The sequence below is a fragment of the Stegostoma tigrinum genome, chromosome 1 (genome assembly GCF_030684315.1).
Source record: "Stegostoma tigrinum isolate sSteTig4 chromosome 1, sSteTig4.hap1, whole genome shotgun sequence".
Taxonomy (NCBI): domain Eukaryota; kingdom Metazoa; phylum Chordata; class Chondrichthyes; order Orectolobiformes; family Stegostomatidae; genus Stegostoma; species Stegostoma tigrinum.
The window spans coordinates 193,256,307-193,273,737 of record NC_081354.1 but is presented as its reverse complement, the minus strand read 5'-3'; the positions used below and the strand labels follow the sequence as shown (position 1 = coordinate 193,273,737).

Genomic DNA, 17,431 nt, shown 5'->3' with positions numbered 1-17,431 from the left:
CAATCTACATTCCTCAGATCCTGCCGAATCTTGGTATAGTCGGCCTTCCCCCAGTCTAGTACTCTTCCTTTAGGACCACTCCTATCCTTCTCCATGAGTATTGTAAAACTTACGGAATTGTGGTCGCTATTTCCAAAGTAGTCCCCTACTGTAATATCAACCACCTGGCCGGGTTCATTCCCCAGCACCAGGTCCAGTGTGGCCCCTTCCTGAGTTGGACTACATACATACTGCTCTAGAAAACCCTCCTGGACACACCTTACAAATTCTGCTCCATCTTGACCCGTAACACTGAGTGAATCCCAATCAATGTTGGGAAAATTAAAATCTCCCATCACCACCACCCTGTTTCTCCGACACCTTTCCATTATCTGTTAACATATTTGTACCTCTATCTCACGCTCGCTGATGGGAGGCCTGTAGTACAGCCCCAACATTGTTACTGCATCCTTCCTATTTCTGAGTTCTATCCATATTGCCTCATTGCTCGAGTCCTCCATGGGGCCCTCCTTCAGTGCGGCTGTGATATCGTCTTTGACCATTTCTGCAACTCCTCCACCCCTTTTACCTCCCTCTCTATCCTGCCTGAAGCATCAATATCCTGGGACAACTAGTTGCCAATCATGCCCTTCTCTCAACCAAGTCTCAGTAATAGCAATAACATCATACCTCCAGGTACCACCTCTTTTCTGTCCAATATTTGGTTCCCACCCCCCTGCCACATTAGTTTAAACCCTCCCCCACAGCATTAGCAAAAGCACCCCTAAGGACATTGGTTCCAGTCCGGCTCAGGTGTAGACCGTCCAATTTGTAATAGTCCCACCTTCCCCAGAACTGGTTCCAATGTCCCAAAAATCTGAACCCCTCCCTCCTACACCATCTCTGAAGCCACGCATTCATCCCGGCTATTCTTTCATTTCTACTCTGACTAGCACGTGGCACTGGGAGCAATCCTGAGATTACTACCTTTGAGGTCCTACTTTTTAACTTGGCTCCTAATTCCCTAAATTCTGCTTGTAGGACCTCATCCCGTTTTCTGCCTATATCATTGGTGCCTATGTGCACCATGACAGCTGGCTGTTCACCTTCCCCCTTCAGAATGTTCTGCAGCCCATCGGAGACATCCCTGACCCGTGCACCTGGGAGGCAACACACCATTCGGGAGTCCCGTTTCTGACCGCAGAACCGCCTATCTACTCCCCTTACAATTGAATCCCCAATGACTATCGCCCTTCTACTCTTTTTTTCCACCCTTCTGTACAGCAGAGCCAGCCACGGTGCCATGAACCTGGCTACTGCTGCCTTCCTCTGGTGAGCCATCTCCCCCAACAGTATCCAAAACGGAATACCTGTTTTGGAGGGAGATGACTACAGAGGACTCCTGCACTGCCTTCATGCTCTTCCTCTGCCTTCTGGTCACCCATTCGCTATCTCCCTCAGCAATCCTAATCTGTGGTGTGACCAACTTGCTAAATGTGCTATCCACGACCCCCTCAGCACTGCGTATGCTCCAAAGAGCCCATCCACAGCTCCAGAGCTGTCATGCGGTCTAACAAGAGCTGCAGCTGGACACACTTCCTGCCCGTGAAGGAGTCAGGGACATCAGCCACATCCCTGAGCTCCCACATTGAGCAAGAGGAGTATAACATGGGCCTGGGATCTCCTATTTTCACTCCTAAGCTTAGCTTAGACCGACTGTAATATCAAATACTAGATAAATGAAATGAAAAAGCTTTGTCTGAAATGTTCCGATGGAGAAAGTGAAGTCCCATGGGGTCCAGGGTGTGCTAGCTAGATGGATAAAAAACTGGCTGGGCAACAGGAGACAGAGGGTAGTAGTGGAAGGGAGTTTCTCAAATTGGAGACCTGTAACCAGTGATGTTCCACAGGGATCTGTGCTGGGACCACTGTTGTTTGTGATATACGTAAATGATCTGGAGGAAGGTGTAGATGGTCTGATCAGCAAGTTTGCAGATGACACGAAGATTAGTGGATTAGCTGATAGTGAAGGGGACTGTCAGAGATTACAGCAGAATATAGATAGACTGGAGAGTTGGGCAGATAAATGGCAGATGGAGTTCAATCCGGGCAAATGCGAGGTGATGCATTTTGGAAGATCAAATTCAAGGGCGAACTATACAGTGAATGGAAAAGTCCTAGGGAAAATTGATGAACAGAGAGATCTGGGTGTTCAGGTCCATTGTTCCCTGAAGGTGACAACGCAGGTCAATAGAGTGGTCAAGTAGGCATATGGCATGCTTTCCTTCATCGGATGGGGTATTGAGTACAAGAGTTGGCAGGTCATGTTGCAGTTGTATAGGACTTTGGTTCAGCCACATTTGGAGTACTGTGTACAGTTCTGGTCGCCACATTACCAAAAGGATGTGGATGCTTTGGAGAGGGTATAGAGGAGGTTCACCAGGAAGTTGCCTGGTATGGAGGGTGTTAGCTATGAAGAGAGGTTGAGGAGATTCGGATTGTTTTAATTAGAAAGACGGAGATTGAGGGGGGACCTGATTGAGGTCTACAAAATCATGAGGGGTATAGACAGGGTGGATAGCAAGAAGCTTCGTCCCAGAGTGGGATACTCAATTACTAGGGGTCATGAGTTCAAAGTGAGAGTAGGAAAGTTTAAGGGAGATATGTGTGGAAAGTTCTTTACATAGAGGGTGGTGGGTGCCTGGAACGCGTTGCCAGCGGAGGTGGTAGACGCAGACACGTTAGCGTCTTTTAAGATATATTTTGACAGGTACATGGATGGGCAGGGAGCAAATGGACACAGACTGTTAGAAAATAGATGACAGGTTAGACAGAGGATCTTGATCAGCGCAGGCTTGGAGGGACGAAGGGCCTGTTCCTGTGCTGTAGGTTTCTATGTTTCTATGAAATCTCTCTACTTACCAGCACACGATAAAAAAAACACAAAAACACTTCTCTTATCAACACAGCAGAGTTTGTTTTCGGTCGGGGGATGAGGGCGGTTTGGGAGAGATCACACGTGGAGTGATGGTCCGAGCCTGGTTGTCAGTTTGGATGCGTTCCTGATGTAAGGGACCGTGATTAGTGTGTCAAACATGACATGCAATGTTATGAAATTTGAAAGGACTCCTCCTTTTGTTGGAGTATCCACACATTGCTTCATGAAACCCCCTTGGATTCACTTAACAAATTCTGTCCATTTGTGTTCTTCATCTGCTCCCTGACTACTATTCCCTTTAGTCACACTGAGTCTCTCGTTTCTTTGGACAGGGATGTTTGAGCTTTTCTGTTTGAGAAAGATTGCTGGTTTCTCAGTCGCTGAGCTCACATTACCACACTCAGATGAAGATGCCCAGTGAGCAGGAGTGAGATTTGAACCTGTAACACCCCAAAGCACTAACGTGGGCTCCTGACTGCCAGTTCAGTGAGGTTCCCAACGGTGAAGGATTGTGTCTGATCCCAGTTTGGTGATTGGTTCTCATGCACAGGGCCATGTCTGACGCTCAGGTGTCCAATGGTCTGCCTGTTCAGCTCGTGGTCTAATGGTGTCTGTTGTGTTTCCTGCAGGATCACTGCCTCTACCACGGACACGTCAGTGGGTATCCGCATTCCTGGCTCACCCTAACACTCTTCTCTGGTCTCAGGTAATGATCCCGCTCCCCTTCATCAATCAGCTGCCTTGGTCCACAGGGAATAGTGCTAGCACTGGCCAGTCAGAGAACATGCTGATTGGCTTAGACATGAAACAAGGCAGTGTAATTTTGTCAGATCAAATTCGATGGTCTGTGTGAGAGGGAAAGATTGGAGGGAGTTCAGGGGTTAATGCAGAGGGTCAGACATTGGAAGTCCTCTGGAATTGGGAATTGAGGTCCTAACGATGACCATAAAACCATTGGAAAAACCAGTTGGCTTAGTAATGCCTCCTTTAGGGAAGGAAGCTGCCATCCTTACCTGATCTGGCCTACATGTGACTCCAGACCCACAGCAATGTGGTTGATTCTTCACTGTCCTCTGGGCAATTAGGGATGGGCAATAAATGCCGCCTGGCCAGTGATACCCTCATCCCATGATTAGGCCAGTTGGGAGAAAAGGAGAGGACGAGGGGTCAGGTGCCAGTGGTCAGCCTGAGGTTTGGTGGGGTCTCTCGATGGGGTTAGTGGTCGGTAGAGGTCAGGTTGTGGTCAGCGCACGGGGTGGGTATCAGTCAGCAGTGTCAGGATAGTTGCTGGAAAAGCTCAGCAGGTCTGGCAGCATCTGTGGAGGAGAAAAGAGAGTTAACATTTTGGGTTCAGTGACCCTTCCTCAGCACTGATGGTGGCTGGGAAAATGTCAGTTTATATGCAGAGAATAGGGAGGTGGATGGGGTGGGGAGTAAACGCTAGGATAGAGCCCAGAGAGAGAGGGAGACAGTTAGACAGACAGGGGAGTTGATAATGGTCTGGGAGGGTGAATAGTTGTTAATGGGGACTGTTAGTGACTAACAACAGGGGGTGTGTGGTGGCAGGCTATGTGGTAACAAGGCCTGGTGTGTGTAGTGGGGGGCTCGGACATGGGAGAGTTCAGGACCTAAAATTATTGAACTCAATATTGAGTCTGGAGGGCTGCAGGGTTCCCAAGCAGAAAATGAGGTGTTGCCCAACGCAAGCTGGAGGAACTTCACTGGAACACTGCAGCAAACCAGAGACACAGATATTGGCCAGGGAGCAGGGTGATGCATTGAAGTGGCAGGCAAAGGTAGTTCAGGGTCTTTTTTACGAGCAAAGCGTAGATGTTCTGCAAAGCGGTCGCCAGGTCTACGCTTCGTTTCCCCGATGTACAGGAGACCGCATTATGAGCAGCGAATGCAGTGACTAGATTCTGCGAAGTGCAGGTGAAGTGTTGCTTCACCTGGAAGGTATGTTTGGGCCCTTGGATACTGGGGAGGGGGGAGGTAAATGGGCAGGTGTTGCACCTTGATAACAAGGTGTGGAGTTGGATGAACACAGCAGGCCAAGCAGCATCTTAGAAGCAGGAAAGCGGCACGGTGGCACAGTGGTTAGCGCTGCAGCCTAACAGCACCAGGGACCCAGATTCGATTCAAGCCTTGGACAACAGTCTGTGCGGAGTTTGCACATTCTTCCTGTATCTGCGTGTTTTTCCTCCGGGTGCTCCAGGATGTTGCCTGGAATGGAGGGAAGGTCTCACGAGGAAAGGTTGAGAGAGCTCGGGCTTTTCTTTTAACAACGATGAAGGATGAGAGGTGACTTGATAGAGGTGTATAAATTGATCAGAGGAATAGATAGAGTGGACAGCCAGATACTTTTTCCTGGGGTGGAGGTAGCTATTACAAGGGGGCATAGTTTTAAAGTGAGCTGAGGTAGATATCGGGGAGACATCAGAGGTAGGTTCTTTACTCAGAGAATAGTAGGGGCGTGGAATGCATTGCTGGAGAGGGTAGTGGAGTCCGGCTCATTCGGGGCATTTAAGCGGCTATTAGACAGGCATATGGACAATAGTATAAGGTAGGGGTGGAGGTTAGATAGACCTTAGGTTTAGGGTAAAAGTTCGGCACAATATTGTGGGCCAAAGGGCCTGTACTGTGCTGTACTGTTCTATGTTCATGGAGAGGGTAATCGGACAAGGTCTTTTTCCCAGGGTAGGGGAGTCTAAAACTCGAGGGTATAGGTTTACCCTGAGAGGGGAAACATTTAAAAGGGGTGGTGCGTGTTTGGAATGAGCTGCCAGAGGAAGTGGTGGAGGCTGGTACAGTTACAACATCTAAAAGGCAGCTGGAATGGGTACATGAATAGGAAGGGTTTAGAGGGATATAGGTCAAATGCTGACAGATGGGACTAGATTTATTGAGGATATCTGGTCAGCATGGATGAGTTGGACCGAAGGTTCTGTTTCCACACTGTACAGTTGTATGATTCCTGCCTTTTCCCCATCACCCTTAATTCCCCGACTAACCAAAAATCTACCTCAGTCTTACATACACACAAGGACCGTGTCCCTCACAGCTGCCTGTGCTAAGGAGTTCCAAAGACTCTCAACCCGCTGAGAGAGGAAATTCCTCCACATCTCAGTCTTCAACTGGTACCTGTTTATTCTGAGACTAGGCTCCACTGGTCCTGGATTCTTGTGCTCTAATCCCTGAAGGTGGTAGCGCAGGTTACTCGGGGAGTTAGGGAGGGATATGGGACACTTGCCTTTCTCAGATATGGTATGGGTAATAAGAAGAGGGAGGTTATGCTGGGACTGTACAGCACTTTAGTGAGGCCACAGCTGGAGCACTGTGTGCAGTTCTGGTCCCCACATTATAGAAAGGATGTGATTACACTGGAAGGGGTGCAGAGGCGATTCACCAGGATGGTGTCTGGGATGGAGTCCTTCAGCGATAAAGAGAGGCTGGAGCAAAGGTTGAGAGAAGGGACGGAGTAGAGGTGTTTAAGTTTGAGGGGCATGGACAGGATGAATAGAAAAGAGCTGTTAACCTTAGTTGAAGGGTCAGTCACAAGGGGGATGTAATTTTAAAAGGAAAGGCAGGAGGTTTAGCAGGGATTGGAAGAGTTTTTCTCACCCAGAGGGTGGTGGGATGTGGAACGCAATGCCTGGTTTTCGGGGCAGGGGGCGATAGTTGAGGTGGGGAACCTCACAACCTTTAAGAAATACTTGGATGAGAATGTGAAGTGTCAAACTATTCCAGGGTGTACTGTGGGAAGGTGGGACTAGTACAGCTCATGGTGTAGTTTCGGTGTACCACATTCGATGGGCTGAAAGGCCTCTTCTGTACCATATGTTTTTACTGTTTGACTCTGTACGTTGTGTGTCCAAGGTGTTACATAAATGCAAGTTGTTATTTTTATCCAATCATGCAGTGGGATCGTTGTCATGGACACCAAGAACAGTTACTACTTGCAGCCAATCAGACAGCATGGCAGTCATCACCACATCATCTATAGGACAGAACATCTGCCAATCAGAGCAGGGACCTGCGGAAATCTAGGCAACAACCAATCAGACATCAGCATGATCAAGGAGTTTGTTCATCAGCGTCACAGGGTGAGGAGGGATGTGATTGGTTTAGAGACTGAGGGGTGGGGCAGAGAAAGGAATGGGGACAGTATAAGAGATGGGACTCAGTGATTGGTTAATGAGAGTGAGCCTCAGGAACAGGCTGAGGCCATTCAATATGGTGCCGGATCAATGCCGTCCGGAAACTCCTGGAGAACATTCCTAGGGACAGGACTTACTCACATTTGGAAAAACAGGGTCTTACTAAAGATGGTCAGCATGGCTTAGCGCAGCGAGGGCCATGTCTCACAAACTGAATGGAGTGTTTGAGGAAGTGGCAGAGGTGACTGACTGACTGACAGCAGGGTGAGAGATGTTTACCCAGGCGTCTGGCAAGGCCCCTGATGGCAGTCTGGTACATGAGGTGATGTCACATGGGATCTGCAGTGAGCTGGGAATGTGGACACACAACTGTCTCAGTGATAGAAAACAGAGAGTAACAGTGGAACGGTGGTTATCTGATTGGCGATCTGTGACCAGTGGTGTTCTGAAGGGATCAGTGCTGGGACCCCTGCTGTTTGTAATGTATGTAAATGATTTGGAAGAAAATGTGACTGGCCTGATGAGTAAGTTTGCTGATTACACAGAGATTGGGGCAGCTGCAGATAGTGAGGAGGACTACCAGAAGATCCTGGAGTTCCATTATTAATAGTGTACCGCAAGGATCTGTTTTGGGGCCACTGCTATTGGTCATTTTTATAAATGATCTGGATGAGGCTGTAGGATGGGTTAGTAAATTTGTGGGTGATATTAAAGTTGGTGGAGTTGTAGACAGTGCGGAAGGATGTTGCAGATTACAGAAGGACATAGATAAGCTGCAGAGCTGGGCTGAGAGGTGGCAAATGGAGTTTAATGCAGACAAGTGTGAGGTGATGCACTTTGGTCGGAGGAACCGGAATGCAAAGTACTGGGCTAATGGTAAGATTCTTGGTAGTGTAGATGAGCAGAGAGATCTCGGTGTCCATGTACACAGATCCTTGAAAGTTGCCACCCAGGTTGACAGGGCTGTTAAGAAGGCATACAGTGTTTTAGCTTTTATTAATAGAGGGATCGCATTCCGGAACCAAGAGGTTATGGTGAAGCTGTACAAAACGCTGGTGCGGCCGCACTTGGAGTATTGTGTACAGTTCTGATAACCGCATTATAAGAAGGATGTGGAAAGGGTGCAGAGGAGATTTACTAAGATGTTGCCTGGTATGGAGGGAAGGTCTTACGAGGAAAGGCTGAGGGATTTGGGTCTGTTCTAACTGGAGAGAAGAAGGTTAAGAGGGGATTTAATAGAGACATACAAGATGATCAGAGGACGAGAAAGGGTGGATAGGGAGAGCCTTTTTCCTAGGATGGTGACGGCAAGCACGAGGGGGCATAGCTTTAAACTGAGGGGTGAAAGATATAGGACAGATGTCAGAGATAGTTTCTTTACTCAGAGTAGTAAGGGAATGGAACGCTTTGCCTGCAATGATAGTAGATTCGCCAACTTTAGGTACATTTAAGCCGTCACTGGACAAGCATATGGACGTACATGGAATAGTGTAGGTTAGATGGGCTTGAGATCGGTATGACAGGTCGGCACAACATCGAGGGCTGAAGGGCCTGTACTGTGCTGTAATGTTCTATGATACAATAGGATATAGATGAGCTGGGTGGGGGTTAGGGAGAGTGATGGCCTAGTAGTATTATCCCTGCACTGTTAATCCAGAGACCCTGATAACACCAGCACCTCCACATTCATGCTGTGAGGGCAGTTAACAGTCAATCGCATTGCCGTGGGTCTGGAGTCACATATGGGCCAGACCAGGTAAGGATGGCAGTTTCCTTCCCTAAAGGACATTAGTGAACCGGATGGGTTTTTCCCAACAATTGGCAATGGCTTCCTGGTCATCATTAGATTCTTAATTCCTGATTTAACATTTGAAGTAGCAATTTGCTTTCTACTCTGGACCTCTTGTACACGTGGCACTGAGAGTGTCAAGATGATACACCTTCTCCTGTACTCCTGCACTTGAGTACATGTGACAATAAAATCCAAATCAGATTATTTGTTGGTCTTCTGTAGTCTTTTAGGGGTGGCACGGTGGCTCAGTGGTTAGCACTGCAGCCTCACAGCGCCAGGGACCCGGGTTCGACTCCAGCCTTGGGTAACTGCCCGTGCGGAGTTTGCACATTCTCCCCGTGTCTGCGTGGGTTTCCTCCCACAGTCCAAAGATGTGCAGGTTAGGTGGATTGGCCATGCTAAATTGCCCATCGTGTTCAGGGGAGTGTGTGTGTTATAGGGGGATGGGTCTGGGTGGGATGCTTCAAGGGGCAGTGTGGACTTGTTGGGCCGAAGGGCCTGTTTCCACACTGTAGGGAATCTCATCTTTTATTTAAATTTGACTGAATTTAAACACGACCAACCGTTTTGTGCTGGGACTCTAACCTGGCTGCCCGGAACATCAGAGATAATGGGAACTGCAGATGCTGGAGAATCCAAGATAATAAAGTGTGAAGCTGGATGAACACAGCAGGCCAAGCAGCATCTCAGGAGCACAAAAGCTGACGTTTCGGGCCTAGACCCTTCATCCGAGAGCTCAGAAACATCAGCTTTTGTGCTCCTGAGATGCTGCTTGGCCTGCTGTGTTCATCCAGCTCCACACTTTGTTATCTCCAGAACATGAGCTCAGTTTTTCGGTCAAACCTCCAGGGCCAATAAGGCCAGGCTGTCACCTGCCCCAACCCCCACACAGGAAAGGCACTGATTGGTTAGGGAGGAGAAAGGGGAAATTGGTGATTGGCCAGTGAGTGTGATGGAGGTCAGTGATTGGCCAATGAGTGTGTCAGGGTGTGTGGGGGGATCATTGATTGGGCAGTGAGGGTGTGGAGGGGAAATCAGTGATTGGCCGGTGAGTGTGTCGGGGTGGGGGGGGTGTAATCAGTGATTGGCCAGTGAGTGTGTCGGGGTGGGGTGCAATCAGTGATTGGCCAGTGAGTGTGTCGGGGGGGGGGGGGGGGGTGCTGCGGTCAGTGATTGGCCAGTGAGTGTATCGGGGTGGGGGGGGTGTAATCAGTGATTGGCCAGTGAGTGTGTCGGGGGGGGGGGTGCTGCGGTCAGTGATTGGCCAGTGAGTGTATCGGGGCCAGTGATTGAAACGGTCACTGTCTGGACGAGGGACAGAGTGACCCTGACCCCCCGAAGGGGCTACACACCGAGAGCTTGAGATTTTACAGAACCCCGTTGGACTGCAGCCTGGTGACCTCTCACTTTTGTGCTTTGATCACAGTTTCGACGGGATTCCTGGAACACGATGAAATATGTGGAGCTTTACCTGGTGGCAGATCACACAGAGGTCAGTGAGGGACAGGGGGACACGGTCAGTGGGGGACACGGTCAGCAGGGGACGGGGGGACAGGGTCAGCGGGGGACACGGTCAGCGGGGGACGGGGGGACAGGGTCAGCGGGGGACGGGGGGACAGGGTCAGCGGGGGACACGGTCAGCGGGGGACGGGGGGACAGGGTCAGCGGGGGACGGGGGGACAGGGTCAGCGGGGGACACGGTCAGCGTGGGACGGGGGGACAGGGTCAGCGGGGGACAGGGTCAGCGGGGGACGGGGGGACAGGGTCAGCGGGGGACACGGTCAGCGGGGGATGGGGGGACAGGGTCAGCGGGGGACACGGTCAGCGGGGGACGGGGGGACAGGGTCAGCGGGGGACGGGGGGACAGGGTCAGCGCGCATTACCGGGGCCGGTGCGCTTTACCGGGGTCTGTGTGGGTTACTGGGTTGATTGTAGCAGGTTACTGGGTGGGTGTTGCCGGTGTGACTATAATGGGTTACCGGGGAGGGGTGGTTACCGGGGGCGGGGTGGCGTTACCGGGGGTGTCAAAATCGGATTACCGGGGCGACTATCGCGGCTCACCGGGGCGGTTACTGGGGCGACTATCGCGGCTCACCGGGGAGACTATCGCGGGCGGATACATGCTGTGATTTGGGTAACCTACTGATGACCGTCTCTCTCTTTCGGGCAGTTTCAGAAACAGTCGAACGATCTGAGCCGCACCAAGGCGCGGATGATCGAAATTGCAAACTATGTGGATAAGGTGGGTGTGACCAACCAGGACCCAGTGTCAGTGACTGCTACCCCTCAGGGTATTACCCAGTTACTGCCTAGGTGGGGGCAGAAAGTTCGGGTCGGGGTGGGGGCAGCTGAGGGAAGTGAGATCCCATGTCTCTGGTGTTTGGGAACCTGTGTGAGGTTGGTGTAACGTGGGTTGAGGGTCTCAGTTTGTTATACAGGGGCATGCCCTGCCTGTCCTCTTCCCCCGCTCCTTCTCGACCCACCCCCAACCTGTCACCCTATCCTCATCACCCCGTCCCCTTCAACCACCTCACTGCCTAATACAGAACAGAACAGCACAGTACAGGCCCTTTGGCCCATGATGCTGTGCCGAACCTTTACCCTAAACCTAAGGTCTATCTAACCTCCACCCCTACCTTATACTATCATCCATATGCCAATCTAATAGCCGCTTAAATGCCCCGAATGAGCCAGACTCAACTACCCTCTCCGGCAATGCATTCCACGCCCCTACTATTCTCTGAGGAAAGAACCTACCTCTGACGTCTCCCCTCTATCTACCTCGGCTCACTTTAAAACTATGTCCGCTTGTAATAGCTACCTCCACCCCAGGAAAAAGTTTCTGGCTGTCCACTCTATCTATACCTCTGATCAATTTATACACCTCTATCAAGTCTCCTCTCATCCTTCATCGTTGTTAAAAGAAAAGCCCTAGCTCTCTCAACCTTTCCTCGTGAGACCTTCCCTCCATTCCAGGCAACATCCTGGTAAATCTCCTCTGCACCTTTTCCAATGCTTCCAAATCTTTCTTGTAATGAGGTGACCAGAACTGGACACAATACTCCAGATGTGGCCGAACCAGACTTTTATATAGCTGGAGCATAACTTCACGGCTCTTGAACTCAATCCCTCTATGAATGAAAGCTAACACCCCATATGCCTAAGATGCTGCTTGGCCTGCTGTGTTCATCGAGCTCCACACTTCGTTAACAACTCTATCCACCTGGGTGGCAGCTTTCAGGGAACTGTGGACATGAACCCCAAGATCCTTCTGCTCCTCCACACTGCCAAGCATCTTTCAGTTAACCCTGTATTCTGCTTTCAAGCTTGTCCTTCCAAAATGAATCACCTCACACTTTTCAGGGTTAAACTCCATCTGCCACTTCTCAGCCCAGCTCTGCATCCTATCAATGTCCCTTTGTAACCTAGAACAACCCTCTGCACTGTCCACTATGCAACCCACCTTCGTATCATCCGCGAACTTGCTAATCCACCCTTCTACTCCCACATCCAAATCGTTGACAAAAATCGCAAATAGAAGAGGACCCAGGACAGATCCTTGTGGTACACCACTCGTAACTGAGCACCATGTTGAATATTTTCCATCCACTACCACCCTTTGTCTTCTAAGGGTCAGCCAATTCTGAATCCAAGCTGCCACATTTCCCCCCCATCCCATGCCTCCTTACCTTCTGCATGACCCTACCATGGGGAACCTTATCAAATGCCTAACTTAAATCCATGTACACCACATCCGCTGCTCTACCTTCATCCACGAGTTTGGTTACCTCTCCAAAGAATTCAATAAGGTTTGTGAGGTATGATTTACCCCTCACAAATCCATGCTCACTATCACGAATCAAACTGTGCCTTTCCAAGTGATCATAAATCCTATCTCTCAGAGCCCTTTCCAATAATTTGCCCACCACTGATCTAAGACTAACCGGCCTGTAATTTCCGGGGTTATTTCTGCTCCCTTTATTCAACAAGGGAATGACGTTTGCCTCTCTCCAATCTTCCGGCACTATAACCGTGGACCGTGAGGACAAAAAGATCATCGCCAAAGGCCCTGCGATCTCTTCCCTCGCTTCCCATAGAATCCTTGGATAAAGCCCATCAGGCCCAGGGGACTTAGCTATCTTCAACTTCCTCAGAATTCCTGGAAATCTTCGTTACTAACATCGACCTTCTCTATCCGAGCAGCCTGTTTCACACTGTCCTCTTCTACAACTAAGTCCCTCTCAGTTGTGAATACTGAAGAAAAGTATTAATTAAGGGCCTCTCTTATCTCTTTAGGCTATGGCCATTCTCTTATTCCTCGCGTTGGTGTAGAAAGCGTTGTGGCTCTCCTTGATCCTATCCCTCACTCGACCACATCTTCCCTGTCTGCGAGGGACAAACCTCCCTCCCGGGATATCTGTGCCCTTCCAGTTCAGGTACAAACCATCCTTACTGTACAGGCCCCACCTTCCCCAGAATGTACTGCAATTATCCACACAATGGAAGCCCTCCCTCCTGGGTGGCATGGTATCTCAGTGGTTAGCACTGTTGCCTCACAGCTCCAGGGATCTGGGTTCAATTCCAGCCTCGGGCGACTGACTGTGTGGAGTTTGCACAATTTCCCCGTGTCCGCGTGGGTTTCCTCCGGGTGCTCCGGTTTCCTCCCACAGTCCAAAGATGTGCAGGCTAGGTGGATCGGCAATGCTAAATTGCCCGTAGTGTTCAGGGAAGTGTGGGGGTTATAGGCGGATGGGTCTGGGCGGGATGCTGCAAGGGGCGGTGTGCACTTGTTGGGCAGAATGGCCTGTTCTCACGCTGTAGGGAATCAAATCTAATCTACACCCGTCCTGTAGCCACATGTTTAGCTGCACTCGCTCCCTGTTTCTCCCCAACCTCACCCCCACCGCCCTCTAACCGCACCCCCGCCCCCACCCCAACCACACCGTCACTCTCACCCCCACCCCCTCCAACCGCACCCTCACCCCCACCCCCAACCGCACCCTCACCCCACTCCAACCGCACCCCTCACCCCCACCTGGCTCCAACCTCAACGCACCCCCACCCCCAACCGCACCCTCACCCTCACCCCAACCCTCCTACACTTGCTGCACCCTCCCCCACCCTTCTCCAACAGCTCACCCCCAACACAACAGTCACAACAAACCCCACCCTCACACCCACCACCGACCCCCTTCAACCTCCTGCAACCTTCTAACCACCTCCACCTCCACCCCCACCCAACCCCATTCACCTCCAGCTCCACCCCCACCCCCACCCACAACCCACCCACCTCCACACCCACCCCTACCCCATGCTACCCTCCACCAACCCCACCCCACTTCCAACATCGTCCACCTCCACTTCCTACTCTCCTCCAACCTCCCCCAATCCCACAACCAGCTCCACCTACACACAACCCCTCCTCCATCTCCAGCTCCAACACACCATGCCCACTTCCAACTCCACCCCTACCTCCGCCCTCCTTTACCCCCACACTCCTCCACCTCCACCTCCAACCTCTTCCACCCCCACCATCCTCCACCTCCACCCCTCCTTCACCCCCACCCTCCACCCCTCCTTCACCCCACCCTCCACCCACCTTCACTCCCACCTCCATCCTCCTTCACCTTCACCCCGACCCTCCTCCACCCCCTCCTCCATCCCCTCCATCCCCACCCTCCTCCATCCCCACCCTCCTCCATCCCCACCCTCCTCCATCCCCACCCTCCTCCATCCCCACCCTCCTCCATCCCCACCCTCCTCCATCCCCACCCTCCTCCATCCCCACCCTCCTCCACCTCCACTCCGACACTCCCCCACCTCCACACACCTCCACCTCCACCCTACTCCACTAGGCACGAGATACCATTAGGCCATCAGACCCCTCATCAGGGTTCCTGCTGTATTAGTTATAAAAAGCTGTACGTTTTGTGATGATTCCAGGAGTGAGATACCCAAGGGGGTGCTGACTCTGAGAGGTGGGAGATGTGAGGATTTTCCTGAATATTTTTCATTCTTTGCTTGACAGTTTTACAGAGCGTTCAATATTCGCATTGCACTGATCGGGTTGCAAGTCTGGACACATTCTGACCAGATAACGGTCAGTGAAGATGCCACCAAGACGCTGTATGCATTTCTCAAATGGAGGCAGAAGCTGTCGGCTCATACCAAGCACGATAACGCCCAGCTGGTGACGTAAGCCGGGCGCTGTGTGTTACTGTGTCACTGATTCCCCGTGGGGCTGGGCGCTGTGTGTTACTGTGTCACTGATTCCCCGTGAAGCCGGGCGCTGTGTGTTACTGTGTCACTGCTTCCCCGTGGGGACGGGTGCTGTGTGTTACTGTGTCACTGATTCCCCGTGGGGCCGGGCGCTGTGTGTTACTGTGTCACTGATTCCCCGTGAAGCCGGGCGCTGTGTGTTACTGTGTCACTGATTCCCCGTGAAGCCGGGCGCTGTGTGTTACTGTGTCACTGATTCCCCGTGAAGCCGGGCGCTGTGTGTTACTGTGTCACTGATTCCCCGTGGGGCCGGGCACTGTGTGTTACTGTGTCACTGATTCCCCGTGGGGCCGGGCACTGTGTGTTACTGTGTCACTGATTCCCCGTGGGGACGGGTGCTGTGTGTTACTGTGTCACTGATTCCCCGTGGGGCCGGGCACTGTGTGTTACTGTGTCACTGATGCCCCGTGGGGCCGGGCCCTGTGTGTTACTGTCACTGATGCCCCGTGGGGCCGGGCCCTGTGTGTTACTGTCACTGATTCCCCGTGGGGCTGTGCGCTGTGTGTTACTGTGTCACTGATTTCCTGTGGGGCCGGGCGCTGTGTGTTTGTGTGTCACTGATTCCCCGTTGGGATGGGCGCTGTGTGTTACTGTTACTGATTCCCCGAGGGGCCGGTCGCTCTGCGTTACTGTCACTGATTCCCCGTGAAGCCGGGCGCTGAGTGTTACTGTGTCACTGATTCCCCGTGGGGCTGGGCGCTGTGTGTTACTGTGTCACTGATTCCCCGTGGGGCCGGGCGCTGTGTGTTACTGTGTCACTGATGCCCCGTGGGGCCGAGCACTGTGTGTTACTGTGTCACTGATTCCCCGTGGGGCCGGGCGCTGTGTGTTACTGTGTCACTGATGCCCCGTGGGGCCGAGCACTGTGTGTTACTGTGTCACTGATTCCCCGTGGGGCCGAGCACTGTGTGTTACTGTGTCACTGATTCCCCGTGGGGCCGGGCGCTGTGTGTTACTGTGTCACTGATGCCCCGTGGGGCCGAGCACTGTGTGTTACTGTGTCACTGACCGTGGGGCCGGGCGCTGTGTGTTACTGTGTCACTGATGCCCCGTGGGGCCGAGCGCTGTGTGTTACTGTGTCAGTGATTCCCCGTGGGGCCGAGCACTGTGTGTTACTGTGTCACTGACCGTGGGGACGGGTGCTGTGTGTTACTGTGTCACTGATTCACCGTGGGGCCGGGCGCTGTGTGTTACTGTGTCAGTGATTCACCGTGGGGCCGGGCGCTGTGTGTTACTGTGTCACTGATGCCCCGTGGGGCCGAGCACTGTGTGTTACTGTGTCACTGACCGTGGGGCCGGGCGCTGAGCGTTACTGTGTCACTGATTCCCCGTGGGGCCGGGCGCTGAGCGTTACTGTCACTGATTCCCCGTGAAGCCGGGCGCTGAGCGTTACTGTGTCACTGATTCCCCGTGGGGCCGGGCGCTGTGTGTTACTGTCTCACTGATTCCCCGTTGGGACGGGCGCTGTGTGTTACTGTTACTGATTCCCCGAGGGGCCGGTCGCTCTGCGTTACTGTCACTGATTCCCCGTGAAGCCGGGCGCTGAGCGTTACTGTGTCACTGATTCCCCGTGGGGCCGGGCGCTGAGCGTTACTGTCACTGATGCCCCGTGGGGCCGGGCGCTGTGTGTTTACTGTGTCACTGATGCCCCGTGGGGCCGAGCACTGTGTGTTACTGTGTCACTGACCGTGGGGCCGGGCGCTGAGCGTTACTGTGTCACTGATTCCCCGTGGGGCCGGGCGCTGTGTGTTACTGTCACTGATTCCCCGTGGGGCCGGGCGCTGTGTGTTGCTGTCACTGATTCCCCGTGAGTACGGGAGCTGTGTGTTACAGTGTCACTGATTTCCCCGTGGGGCCGGGCGCTGTGTGTTACTGTCTCACTGATTCCCCGTTGGGACGGGCGCTGTGTGTTACTGTTACTGATTCCCCGAGGGGCCGGTCGCTCTGCGTTACTGTCACTGATTCCCCGTGAAGCCGGGCGCTGCGTGTTACTGTGTCAGTGATTCCCCGTGTGGCCGGGCACTGTGTGTTCATGTTTCACTGATTCCCCATGGGGCCGGGTGCTGTGTGTTAGTGTCACTGATTCCCCGAGGGAACGTGCGCTGTGTTACTGCGTCACTTATTCACCGTGGGGCCGAGCACTGTGTGTTACTGTGTCACTGATTGACCGTGAGGCCGTGCGCTGTGTGTTACTGTGTCACTAATTCCCCGTGGGGCCGGGCGCTGTGTATTACTGTGTCAGTGATTCCCCGTGGGGCCGGGCGCTGTGTGTTACTGTGTCAGTGA

At 52.4% G+C, this 17,431-nt stretch overlaps 1 protein-coding gene across 1 annotated transcript in view; it reads left to right on the top strand.

Annotated features, from left to right (window-relative positions):
- Positions 1–16,956, top strand: part of LOC132209542 (disintegrin and metalloproteinase domain-containing protein 33-like) — a 76,585-nt gene extending 59,629 nt beyond the window's left edge. Inside the window, exons 5-10 of the mRNA XM_059645348.1 lie at positions 3,547–3,623; positions 6,837–7,020; positions 10,293–10,358; positions 11,037–11,108; positions 14,895–15,056; positions 16,681–16,956. Coding sequence (XP_059501331.1) covers positions 3,547–3,623; positions 6,837–7,020; positions 10,293–10,358; positions 11,037–11,108; positions 14,895–15,056; positions 16,681–16,956 — 837 coding nt within the window. The remainder of the gene's footprint in view (positions 1–3,546; positions 3,624–6,836; positions 7,021–10,292; positions 10,359–11,036; positions 11,109–14,894; positions 15,057–16,680) is intronic.
- Positions 16,957–17,431: the final 475 nt, after the last annotated feature.